Consider the following 14,108-nt stretch of genomic DNA (forward strand, 5'->3'; position numbering starts at 1 on the left):
ACCACTACCACTGAATCATTACCCTCCCACTACAAGTTCTTCTGCAACCCAGATGAGATATCCTGCACCTGAGCACCAGACAGGCAACACAAGCTAACTATACCATCCCCAATTACAAGAACATTTTTTTTTCTACTCCCGCAGTGTAGTGGTCAGTCATGTTATCCTCTCTGCAGTCCCTATTCTGGTCAACACAGAACAAAATTCTTGAATCTGTTGGACAAGGACAGGGGCTGAGGCTCCTGCAACTCTATATCCTGCACCCCTGTACCTACCTCACTCACAGCCACACAGTCCTTTCCCTGACCACTGGCTGAATCTGCGTTAGTTAGTCTAAGGGGCACGACTGTCTCCTGAAACACAGCATCCAGGTAACTCTCCCCCTACCTGATGTGTTGCAATGTTTGAAGCTCAGATTCCAGCTCATCGATTCTTAGCTGAAAGAACTTTCAGCAACCAACATTTACTACAGACACGGTTACTGTGGGGTCCACCAACTCCCACAGTGTGCGGAAACAACACGTCACCTAACTCTCCATCCTTGTTTTATTTAATTAGTTTTGAATTTTTAAAAAATGTTTAAATGTATTTGTATCTCTGTCTATGCAGTTTGTAACCAATGACTAAGGTGTAGCCAATAAATAATAAGATTCAATTTAACACAGACTCCTTTTTAGCCAATCGGTTCACAGCAGCCCCCCTCCCCCCCCCACCTCGTGATGTCACTTTTCAGTTTCTTCTCAGTCGAAAATGTTTCGAATCAGAATCTCTTACTTTCCCAGAGTGCGCTCCACTCGCTCCTGGTCAGCTCCAGTCCTGAATTGCAGGCCCCAAATCCAAAAGGTAACTTTTTATAATCTCTCACCTTCCCAGAGTGTTCTCCTTTCACTCCCGCTGAACTCCAGTCCCAAAATGCCAAGTGATGCCAAGCCTTTCTACTATGACCACCCAAACCACTTTTGCAAGTTGGGGTGTAAGCCATCTATTCCAGGTGAATTATCCATTCTAAGCATGGACATCATTTCCAGTTCATTCAGCCCATCAGCTTTCATTCCATCCAATACTTCGATCACCTTTGTTTCTATTGACATTTTATCAGTATCTTCTGTCTTAGAAAATATTGACACCAAGTACTCCTTTAAGTACTTACGTCAAGTTTGTTTGTTTGTATCACCCTCTTTGTGTTTTATAGAATCCATTTCTTGTTACCAACCTACTGTTTACATGCTGACAGAAATGTTTCAGATTTCCTTTCACATTCTATTTTCATATTCTGTTTGTCAGAAGATACATATTGAAGAAATAGATTTTTAGAGTCTATAAGATTTCAAAGGGTATGAGGAGAGAGTGGGAATATGGTGCTGAAATAGAGGAACAATCATGATCATGCTGAATGATAGAATGGTCTTGATGGCCCAAACACTCCATTCTTGCTCCTATTTTCTATGTTTCTGTGTTTTACTTGACCTCTAACTTTGCTGTTTTTGACCTGGTTCTTGCTTGAAGAATTCTCTTGTTTATCATGCACATTTTTTTCTAACATCATCAAGGGATGATAGGAACATGGTACTTAACTTGCATTACGATAAAAGGGTGATCCGGAGGGAAGTGTACCACCTTTAAAACTGAGAACCATGATATTATCAATTAAAATGAGAATACTGTATGGTGGATATTTGAATAATTACATTGTGTCAGTATTTATTGTGGATGAAGTGGTCAGCATGCCTTAAATTCCAAGGGGACTGTGTTGGAATCAATGCCAGAAATTTTCTAGATGAAGGAAAATGATGACAATACAACAGATAGCCAAAACTGTAATTTTCGAACTCTTACTTTAGATTAGAATATTGTGCCAGTCACTTCTCTATTTAACCAAGGTAAGTTAGAAAACCATGGCAATTATAAACAGCCTAACATCTATGATCAAAAATTACTAGTGTATTATTAAGGATGGGGTAATGGCGACATTGAAAATTTTCACCTCATCTAAAGGAGCCATGTTAATTTTTTTAATGAAGCTGAAGTAGTGCACCGGATATAGTTATTATTTACCTATTGATGTAACTCAAATGAACATGCAGGTGCCAATTGATAAAGTCCCTCATAAGAGACTAATCTTATATAAAAATTGTGCTTCAACAGTGATGTTCTGTATTTGCTACCCAGACTTTTATAGAGTGAACTGGGACAGTATATGAAATGAGTGACAGTCCCAAATATGCTCAGTTACAATGAAGAAGGCTAGCTTTAAATCAGCCTTACAAAATGTCTTCAATAAATCTCTGCAGGAACATATTAACATTTTGCATCTTTATGGGATGTTGTTGCAATTGCCATGTACCAATTCACCACTCCACAAAGACTTGATTGATTATTTTTCGCTGATTTAACATTGTGTGCAACATAAGTCTAAGGAACAATATTCAGTGTATGGGTTTGAATTGATTAAGAATTGTTTGACAGAATTGTTGATTATTTTTCACTAGTCAACATTTTAAGGATGAAATTAATCTGATTTTTCCACTTTTGTTTTAGCAAGGAAAAACATCCTTGGAGATAGCAGCACGTGGGAACCATATCAATTTGGTTGATATGATTATCAAAGCAGACAGATTTTATAAATGGGAAAAGGTGAGTCATCTGTCATAAGGATAAAGTTCAATATTTGACGTAATTTCTTTTTGTATTAGAGTTTGTCTTTTATCTCTATCAGAGATTGTAGGCTGAGGTTCTCAACAGCCTTTGAAAACATTACATTGGCAGCATATGAGGAGCTCAAAATCCCATTTACCTTCAAAGAGTTTGAAAAGCAGCACAATGCACTTTTGTGATTGGCATCCACTGTGTTCATTGCCTAATTGAGGATGCCGAATGGATTTGGTAGTGTAGATGAGCAGAGAGATCTCGGTGTCCAGGAATACAGATCCTTGAAAGTTGCCACCCAGGTTGACAGGGTTGTTAAGAAGGCATACAGTGTTTTAGCTTTTATTAATAGAGGGATCGAGTTCCGGAACCATGACGTTATGCTACAGCTGTACAAAACTCTGGTGCAGCTGCACTTGGAGTATTGTGTACAGTTCTGGTCACCACAATGATACATGGTGTTAGGGTAAAGTATTAGCATGGATAGAGGATTGGTTGACGAACAGGAAGCAAAGAATAGGGATAAATGAGTGCTGTTCTGATAGGCATTCAATAACTAATGGTGTGCCTCAGGGACCAGTGTTGGGACCGCATTTATTCACAATTTACATAGATGATTTGGAGTTGGGGACCACACATAGTGTGTCAAAGTTTGCAGATGACACTAAGATGAGTGGCAGAACAAAATGTGCAGAGGAACATAGATACTTTAAGTGAGTGGGCAAAGGTCTGGTAGATGGAGTACAATGTTAATAAATGTTAAGTCATCCATTTTGATAGGATTAACAGGAAAAAGGACTGTTACTTGAATGGTAAAAAGTTACAGCATGCTGCTATGCAAAGGGACCTGGGTGTCCTTGTGCATGAATCACAGAGGGTTGGTCTGTAGGTACAACAGGTCATTAGGAAGGCAAATGGAATTTTGTCCTTCATTGCTAAAGGGATTGAGTTTAAAAGCAGGAAGGTTATGAGGCCACACCTGGAGTACTGTATGCAGTTTACTCAGTCTCTCCTCATAAACCAACCACCTCAACTCCAGAATTAACCTAGTGAACCTCCTCTGCACCCCTTCTCGTGCCAGTACATCGCTTCCCAAGTAAGAAGCCATGATTTCATTGAAAAGTTGAATGGACTGATAGCTGAGTGATCTACTCCTATTACGATATTATGCTTGTCTCCTTGTCATTCCTGCAATATTATTTAGATGTTATGGTACAGAAATGGCTTTAGTTTTTAAATTTTGGCTTCCTAAACATAAACAAAATTGCATTTTGTCTCAACTGTTTCAAGCATCAACTTTATGATCTTTAGGCAAGGACTTTAAACCAATTAGGGGGAGAGGAGCATATGTAGGCTGATAAAACAAAGATATATGGTCGCATTGCAGAGCAACTATTTTGGGAAGGGGAAGAGATGCTAATTATTCTTGAAACTCAATTTGCAATTTGTGATTTTAAAAGATTTGTTTTTGAAGAAGGGGTTAACTGAGAATTAAGAATAAGTGAAAGTTAGGTCAAATATAATAAAGCAATATAAGTAAGCATAGTAGGCCAAGGCAAGTATAGTCAGCATGAGTGAAGTAAGTTAATGCTATTATTACATAAGCATTTTGTTGTTTAAAAAAAGGAATTGGCTTAAAGGAAGTCATGGCAGCAGATCCTCTCTAGTGCTATATGGCAAATCATGGAAGCTTCAGTTGTCCCTGGTGGGCATGTGTGCAGGAAGTGTGTCCAGCTGTATCTGCTGACGAACCACATTTTGGAGCTGGAGCTGTGGGTGAATTTACTGTGGAGCATCCACGATGCTGAGCATGTCATGGATAGTATAGTCAGTGAAGTGATCACCCTGCAGGTGAAGACTGAACAGGCAGACAGATTCAGTTGACCACCAGACAGTAGAGAAAGAAAGGTGGTATATGAGTATCTCCCCTCCGGCTCCATCATGGCCATCTCTCTTTCTAATAGAAACACCGTTTTGGATACTGCAGGTGAAAGCAGTGGGAGCCAACTTCATGACACCATGGTCTGGTGCACAAGAGGGGAGAGGAATGGCAGGCTGTAGTGGTATTTTAAGGAGAACACACAGGCTCTTCTATCATTGCAGAAGAGATTCCAGGATGGTATGTTGTTTCCCATCTGCCAGGGTCAAGGATGTCACTGTTTGGCCAGAGGGTATTCTGAAGGTGGGATAAACAGACAGAGATCTTGGTACATATTGGTACCAATGATATAGATAGAAAAGATGGTGAAGCACTGCAAACAGAGTTTAGTGAATTAAGAAATAGGTGAAAGTACAGGACTCGAAAGGTAAGATGTTTAATCATTAAGAAAATCAAGGGATTATGTGGATAAGGCAGGAAAATGGAATTGAGAATAATCCGATCAGTTATGGTCTAATTGAATGGTGGAGCAATCACGATGGACTAAATGGTGTTCTTCTGCGATCACGTTGTATGGCCTTATCTGGAAAGGAATAGAATTTCATCAATAGATTTGTGCAAAGAAATCTAAATCTTTATTGAACTAAACAGAAACACAATAAATAAAACTTTCATTTTCAGGATCACCCAACCATTGATTCAGAGTCCAGTGTTGGAATGCATGTGACCTTCAGACAAGACCACAGACCAGAAACCCAGCACATTCGTTCAGTGATATGGAGACTAGCAACAAAATACCTAAAACCAAATGAGTGGAAGAAACTTGCCCATTTCTGGAAGTTTACAGATGCACATATAAACGCCATTGAGCAGCAATGGGCAGGTAGGAAATAACAAAGTCTTTCAGTGAATGTTGTGTACATTCATGCATCTCTCCACTCAACAAAGCATGGTGCAAATATTAACATTCCCTACTTAAACCGGATATAGTTAAAATCTCAAGTCTACCTGGCACTGTATTGCCCATATTGAATAACTCCCTGTTAAATTTATCGCATTTAACAAATGTTTACTCCCACTTCCTTCTGTGTACAATTCGTGGCTATGCCTTCAGCTATTAAGGCTCTAATGTTCAGAAAAGATTTACAAGGATGTTGCCAGGGTTGGAGGATCTGAGCTACAGGGAGAGGCTGAACAGGCTGGGGCTGTTTTCCTTGGAACATCGGAGGCTGAGGGGTGACCTTACAGAGGTTTACAAAATTATGAGAGGCATGGATAGGATAAATAGGCAAAGTCTTTTCCCTGGGGTCGGGGAGTCCAGAACTAGAGGGCATAGGTTTAGGGTGAGAGGGGAAAGATATAAAAGAGACCTAAGGGGCAAATTTTTCACGCAGAGGGTGGTACGTGTATGGAATGAGCTGCTAGAGGATGTGGTGGAGGCTGGTACAATTGCAACATTTAGGAGGCATTTGGATGGATATATGAATAGGAATGGTTTGGAGGGATATGGGCTGAATGCTGGCAGGTGGGACTAGATTGGGTTGGGATATCTGGTCGGCATGGACGGGTTGGACCGAAGGGTCTGTTTCCATGCTATACATCTCTATCACTCTATTATCTATAATTGGCACCCAACTCCTTAAACATTGGCACGGTGGCACAGTGGTTAGCACTGCTGCCTCACAGCACCAGAGGCCAAGGTTCAGTTCCTGCCTCAGGCAACTGTCTGTGTGGAGTTTGCACATTCTTCCTGTGTCTGCATGGGTTTCCTCCAGGTGCTCCGGTTTCCTCCCACATTCCAAAAATGTGCAGGTTAGTGAATTGGCCATGCTAAATTGCTCATAGTGTTGGGTGAAGGGGTAAATGTAGGGGAATGGGTCTGGGTGGGTTGCTCTTCGGAGGGTCAGTGTGGATTTGTTGGGCCGAAGGGCCTGTTTTCACACTGTAAGTAATCTAATCCAAGTAATCTAATCTAATCATTCACACTCTCCATCACCAATACACAATAACAGACATGTGTACCAAAGGGCCATAATGAGACCATAAGATGTAGGAGCAGAAGTAGCCATTAAGCCCATTGAATATGCTCTCCCATTCAATAAGATCATGGTTGATCCTGATAATCGTCAACTTCACATGCCTGCCTTTTCCCAGTAACCCTTGAATTCATTACTGATTAAAAATTTGTCAGTCTCAGCCTTGAATATTCTTAATAATCCCACCTCAACAGCCCTTTGTGCTAAAAAAAAATCACAGATTGTGAGAAGAAATTCCTCCTCATCTTTGTCTTTGAAATAACTGCATGGAGGCTGATATCCCATCACCAAGTCATCCTTTATTGACATGTGCACAGTATGAGGGCTCTGACCAGTCAGCTCAGAGCTAGCCCCTAGAATGAGGTGAGTCTCTGAATTTCCTGTTTATATCTGTCCACTTGGGCTCCCTGATTGACCCAGGTAAACAATCCTAATCAAGGATGTCCTAGTCAACGAAATTCACGTGGCCTTCATTCCATTTATTCCTTTGATTCAAGAAGGAGGGGGAGAAACCATGGTTTCTAACAGCCTTTGTGGCTGGTGTGAAGGGCCAAGTATGTTTTGCTCCTGTCCGTTTTACGAGGTAGCAGCTTTCAGGTGATTCACATGTTTGTTCAGGACCACCGCACCTACTAAAGCGCTCTATGTCAGAGGTTCTGACCTCTCGTCGACCTTGCCTCATACCCATCCAGGGCCATTTCACTGGTTTTGACACCAATCCTCGTCTCCTGAAATAAACTGTCTCTCTTGCTTAGACGAGGCACGTGGATGGTTAGCTTCCTGCTGCCATTCCACCCCACCCTCATCCCCACCCCCTCAGTCTGGGAATATCAGATTTAACCTGGTGTGGCAGCTTCTCCCCATCAGCAACTCTGCTGAAGCTATCCCTGTAATTGTGTGAGGGGTAGTCGTTTAATCAAACAGGAACCGGGACAGTTTGATATCAAGTGAAGCTGTAGCTGTTTCTTTAAGCCTGCCCCAACGTTTGGACTGCTTTCTGCCAGACCATTGGATAATGGATCGTGTTACATCTCATATTTTCAACGGGAATCCGAGTCACAGTGTGGTTTCAAGTGACCTGTATTGCGGTTTACACATCAATTACAGCACAGCAAAAAGGCAATAAGGCATACTAAAAGATTCACAATTTATAAAGTTTATACCCCCCTTCTTGCTTACTATTGGTCAGCGGTGCCAAGTTACCCATTTGTAATTAGCTCTCTGATATAGCATCTTACATAGTTCAAGCTTGCATCAGCAATTTCCATGTATTTCCAATTAATCATGTCATTGTACAACAAAGAAATGGACAGGCTTGTGGTCCACCCTCAGTCCTTCATAATATTTTCCCAGACTTCCTTATCTTTCTTCTTGGGGTTTTTCACAATTGATACCATATTCAAGTATTAGTTGCCAGCTGCACCGTGTTAACTGCCAATTGATAGGATTCGTGCCTTTCACTGAAGGAACCTTCTAAATTCCTCATTACAGGAAATGCAAATGAATATTAATTTTTGGTCAGTTCCAACAAAGTTATGTGGTTACACCTAATGTTAGAATTCTTTAGCTAACAAGTTGTGCCTTAATATGTTCATTTAATCCACATTGCATTGTCTACTAATCTCTGCATTCATTCCTCCCTGTAGTAATAAAGGATTTGTTTTTACTGTCTGAAACTGGTTTGAATCTTTTCCTTTAATGCTTTCAGTGTGATAACTAATTTGGAATCTATATCCATAATTAATGATTAAACAACTAATTGGTGTAAAATGTTCTTACCTATGTCTTATGCATCAGAGCTGCTCTAGTGTTCTACTTGTGGAAACTACATTAATCAAATGGTAAACATTATTATCTATGTCTTATGCACATTCAGCAACCTTGAGTAAATGTTACAGTCAGCCCTGTTCTGCTGCATTAGCCACGGCAGCCATTGGCTATTTTGTGCTACTCAGTTATGGACAACCCTAATAGATAGTATGGAGCTGTCCAAATGCCATTCGACTTTAGGAAATACTCAACATTCCCACTGGTAAATGATGTCCCATTGTCCATGACCAATTCTTTCAGGAGTCTGTCTATCACTAACGATGCTCTCAGCTTTTCAGTCATCATCCCTGAATTTACTGAATTAACTCTATGCATGCCGAACCACCTTGGGCAGACATCCACAATGACCAATAATGTTGAGTCCATATAAGTCTGAGGGTTTACCTGGCCATTCCCATGAATCTGAGGGCGCTGCTGATGGTAACATTTGTCCTTGATGGCTCTCTAGGCACTGCCCCACCAGTGCAACTATGTTGTCATCCAATCTTGGCCACTGCACATAACTTCTTGCCAACATTTTCATTTTGAAATGACCCTGGTAGAACTCAGTCAGTATCTGCCAGTGATCTTTAGTCGAGGCAATCACCCTTGCTCCCCGTAATAATATGCCACTGATCAGTGATCTGGTCTCACTGGGTCCAGAAAGATGTCAATCCTGCTTGTGATGGACCTTCTGTTGCCCCCTTTACCACCTGTTTCAGTTTTTCTAGGATGAGATATTTTCGTGTTGAAAGTTGGATATTGTCATCGGTGACTGGAAGGGTGTCCAGGAAGTTTAAAACCAGAAGAACCCTTCAATGACAGGAGGCACCACCAGTAGTGTATCTGCCAATGGGCGCTGGTTTCGGCATTCACATTTGCCACTTGCCCTCCTGGACAATGTTCCAAACTGTAATTGTTTGCACTGAGAATAAGGGTCTACCATTGAATTTGACCAGAAACTGCCTTCCAATGGGTGTAACCCACTCCTTTCCACTCTGTAGACCAGGTAGATCACTTGAGACGCCTGGAACCCTTCTAAGTTGTGTGCCTGCCTGAGAGGAATGTTTAAGCATGGTCTCCAAATGTTCTATATTGGTCTTCTCGGATATTAGTTCATTATCCAGATAAATACAACTTGCGGTAGACCTGGTAAAATATTCTCCATTGTCTGCTGGCAAAGAGTGCTGGCAGATGATACCCCAAATGGTAGTCGTGTATTGGTACAAACCTTAACGAGTATTAATTTTGGCATACTACAGGGACTTCTGCTCTGGTTGTAATTTCAGGTAGGTGGGGCTCATGTTCAGCTTTGTGAATGACAGCACCCCCCTCCCCCCCACAAAATCCCCACAAAAGTGAACCAAAAAGCATCAGGCTTCCCAATTGTTATGGCTGGTGCTGTCCATTCAGCAAACTGTACTATTCCTTCGTTTTCCAGCCTCTTAATTTCTGCCTCTATTTTTGCACGCAAGGCAAATGGCACTGGATGGACCTTCCAGAACTGCAGAATTGTTTCCTGGTCAGCATTTAAGGTTTTAGTTTCTGATGCCTCAGAGAAACTTGGACTCCTAATAACTGGAAATGCTGTGGGTCCAGAAGCAGTCAGGAGAATTACTCGTTGCTTTTCATCTACCCCAATGTCATTTGCCTAGAAAAAAAATTATTTCCACATATTAGGCCCAGTCTTCAATGACAGGATTGAACAAGTCAAGTTTTCCAAATGGTATCAGAAATGTTTACCCAACTCAAAGATGACTGTTGCCAGTGAATTTTCTCTAAGAATATATTGTTTTCTCTCACCGTCACTGAAAACACTGCATAAAGGTCGATATCCCTTAACCAAGTCATCCTTTATTTACATGTGCACAGTACATGGGCTCTGACCAGGCACCTCAGATCCAGTCCTGAGAATGAAGGGAGTCTCTGAATTTTCTGTTTTATATTTTTTCTCGTTTTATAATTTCCTTTTTATTTTTTTTTCTTTGCGGTAGTGCTTATTTTTTCCCCAGCACCCATGTTGTGTGTGTGCAGGTGTGAGACACAGTGAAAGACACAAAGTGCACGAATCTTTATTCAAATTCCACCACCAGGAAGATAGGAAAACACCCGGGTGGCCAGTGACAAACACTGCCCTTCACATCAAAGGGCAGTGCTGTGTGATCAAAACAGTGAAGGGGAGGGTAGGGACTAAATCAAAATAGAGTAATTTCCTATTTATTTTTTTTCTTTTTCTTTTTTTTTCCATGGTGTGTGTGTGTGCAGGTGTGAGACACAGTGAAAGACACAAAGTGCACGAATCTTTATTCAAATTCCACCACCAGGAAGATAGGAAAACACCCGGGTGGCCAGTGACAAACACTGCCCTTCACATCAAAGGGCAGTGCTGTGTGATCAAAACAGTGAAGGGGAGGGTAGGGACTAAATCAAAATAGAATTGGAGGGAGAAATGATGCACTCCACTCCCTGCGGCGCCCACCTCTCCCTGAACAACTCCAGGGTGTTGGTGGACACCGCGTGCTCCTCCTCCAAGGAGATTTCCTAGTTATTTTTTTTTCTTTCTTTTTTATTTTTTTCTTTTTTTTGCCAACCCCTGTTTATTTTTTAAATTTTTTTTCTTTTTTTTCCCCCTTCTTTTTTTTTAAATTAACCCCCACACTACCAACTAAATGCGGTAGTGCTTATTTTATCCCCAGCACCCATGGTGTGTGTGTGCAGGTGTGAGACACAGTGAAAGACATAAAGTGCACGAATCTTTATTCAAATTCCACCACCAGGAAGATAGGAAAACACCCGGGTGGCCAGTGACAAACACTGCCCTTCACATCAAAGGACAGTGCTGTGTGATCAAAACAGTGAAGGGGAGGGTAGGGACTAAATCAAAATAGAGTTGGAGGGAGAAATGATGCACTCCACTCCCTGCAGTGCCCACCTCTCCCTGAACAACTCCAGGGTGTTGGTGGACACCGCGTGCTCCTTCTTCAAGGACACCCGGGCTCTAACGTAACCGCGGAAGAGGGGCAGGCAGTCGGCCCTAACGACCCCCTCCACGGCCCGCTGCCTGGACCTGTTGATGGCCAGTTTGGCCAGGCCCAGGAGCAGACCCACGAGGAGGTCTTCAGACCTGCCCTCCCTCCTCCGTAGCAGATGCCCAAAGATCAGGAGCGTGGGACTGAAGTGCAGCCAAAAACAGAGGAGAAGGTTTTTAAGATGTCCTCTTTTATTTTTTTTATTTTCTTCTTTCTTTTTTTTCTTTTTTTTCTTTTTTTTTTAACCCCCACACTACCACCTAAGTGCGGTAGTGCTTATTTTATCCCGAGCACCCATGGTGTGTGTGCGCAGGTGTGAGACACAGTGAAAGACACAAAGTGCACGAATCTTTATTCAATTTCCACCACCAGGAAGATAGGAAAACACCCGGGTGGCCAGTGACAAACACTGCCCTTCACATCAAGGGGCAGTGCTGTGTGTTCAAAACAGTGAAGGGGAGGGTAGGGACTAAATCAAAATAGAATTGGAGGGAGAAATGATGCACTCCACTCCCTGCGGCGCCCACCTCTCCCTGAACAACTCCAGGGTGTTGGTGGACACCGCCTGCTCCTTCTCCAAGAAGATTTCCTCGTTTTTTTTTCTTTCTCTGTGTGTGTGTGCAGGTTTGAGACACAGTGAAAGACACAAAGTGCACGAATCTTTATTCAAACTCCACCACCAGGAAGATAGGAAAACACCCGGGTGGCCAGTGACAAACACTGCCCTTCACATCAAAGGACAGTGCTGTGTGATCAAAACAGTGAAGGGGAGGGTAGGGACTAAATCAAAATAGAGTTGGAGGGAGAAATGATGCACTCCACTCCCTGCGGCGCCCACCTCTCCCTGAACAACTCCAGGGTGTTGGTGGACACCGCGTGCTCCTTCTCCAAGGATACCCGGGCCCTAACGTAGCCGCGGAAGAGGGGCAGGCAGTCGGCCCTAACGACCCCCTCCACAGCCCGCTGCATGGACCTGTTGATGGCCAGTTTGGCCAGGCCCAGGAGCAGACCCACGAGGAGGTCTTCAGACCTGCCCTCCTTCCTCCGTACCGGGTGCCCAAAGATCAGGAGCGTGGGACTGAAGTGCAGCCAAAAACAGAGGAGAAGATTTTTCAGGAAATCAAAAAGGGAGTGCAAACGCCCACACCCAATATATACGTGGTCCACGGACTCCACAGCGCCACAGAACAAGCAGTTGGGCTGGGAGTCCGTGAACCACCGCAATCTGCGGTTGCAGGGGACTGCTGCGTGCAGCACCCTCCACCCCAGATCCCCGAGAGAAAGGGGGAGGACTCCCGCGTAGAGAGCCCTCCACTGGGGATCCCCACCGCCCGGTGGCAAATGGGGATTTCCTAGTTATATATGTCAGCCAGGGCTCCCAGATTGGTCCAGGTTAATAATCTCAATCAAGGATCATAGAGTCAATGAGAACCACTTGGCCTTCATTCCAATCACTACATCTAAAATGTGCCTCTCTTATACCAAGATTATATTGTCTTGTCCTAAACTCTCTCACCAGATGAAAAACAGCCTTTCTGCATCTACCCTGTTAAATCCCCAATATGGTCACCTGTCAGTCTCCAATGAGGCCCAATCTACTCAGCTTCTCATATGATCATCCCCCCCATATCCAGTACTAAATAGGCCCTTTGGCTCATTAAGTCTGTACCACCAAAACTATACTACTGCCTACACGAGTCCCACTTTCCTGGACTAGGCCTTGAACACCGTGATATTTCAAATGCTCATCCAATCATCCTTGTAAAGGTTGTGAGGCTTCCTGCCTCAACTACTGTTCCTGCCTCAACACTGCATTCCAGACTCCTACCATTCTGTGGGTGAAGAGTTTTCCCCAAATCCCTTTTAAAGCTCCTGCCTTTCACTTAACAATTATGTCCCATTCTTATTTATCTTTCAAGTAAGAGGAACAGTTACTTTCTATTCACCATGCCTTTAATAATTTTACACACCTCTACTTTTCCTAGTTTGTTTTAGCGCCAGACAGGAATGAACAATTGTTGGATTTCCTCCCTGCAACCTTTAAATGTTTGCTATTAACTGTTCACTGTCATCACTTTAAACTCCCCATTTTATCATAGCTCGAGTTTCATGCCACTGTAGTTTCCTGTTTTTAAATTCAGGACTCTCGTCTCAGAATCATGGAATTCTGTCATATCATGGCCACTCTTCCTCAAGGGGACTTGCATAGCTACATTGCCAATTTTTTTCTCTTTACACAATACTTAGTCTAGGATACCTTATCTTCAAGTCAATTTTTCAACACATTGATAAAGAAAATCATCTGTTTTTGATATAGCGCTGATATTCAAGGACAACATCAGGGAGGTGTTGAGAGATGACATAGGTTCTATGGACCATGAGGTCAAATCCATTTGGGTAGAAATTAGGAATTCCAAGAAGAAAAAGTCACTGATAGGCGTAGCCTATAGGTCACCAAATAATAACATCACATTAGTACAGGCAATAAACAAGGAAATAACTAATGCCTGCAAAAATGGTATGGCTATTGTCACGGGGGATTTTAAATTGCGTGTAGATTGGTCAAACCAGCTAGGTCAGGTAACCTTGAGGAGAAGTTTGTTGAGTGTATCCGTGATAGTTTACTTGAACAGCATGTAATGATGAGGTAGCAAGCTATTCTAGATCTGGTCCTATGTAATGAGACAGGAATAATTAATGACATCATAG

At 42.5% G+C, this 14,108-nt stretch overlaps 1 protein-coding gene across 4 annotated transcripts in view; it reads left to right on the plus strand.

Moving 5' to 3' along the window:
- ankdd1a (ankyrin repeat and death domain containing 1A) overlaps positions 1-14,108 on the plus strand; it is a 293,056-nt gene that overhangs the window by 188,175 nt on the left and 90,773 nt on the right. For 3 of the 4 annotated variants that reach the window (XM_043677683.2, XM_043677679.2, XM_043677678.2), the window contains 2 exons: positions 2,539-2,634; positions 5,207-5,408. In XM_043677683.2, coding sequence (XP_043533618.2) covers positions 2,539-2,634; positions 5,207-5,408 — 298 coding nt within the window. Of the gene's footprint in view, positions 1-2,538; positions 2,635-5,206; positions 5,409-14,108 lie in introns of those variants that run through there. The other variant, XM_087981356.1, reaches the window with a different exon arrangement.

Source organism: Chiloscyllium plagiosum, unplaced genomic scaffold (genome assembly GCF_037043375.1).
Source record: "Chiloscyllium plagiosum isolate Xiang-an unplaced genomic scaffold, Cpla_swu_hap1 HiC_scaffold_39, whole genome shotgun sequence".
Classification (NCBI taxonomy): Eukaryota; Metazoa; Chordata; class Chondrichthyes; order Orectolobiformes; family Hemiscylliidae; genus Chiloscyllium; species Chiloscyllium plagiosum.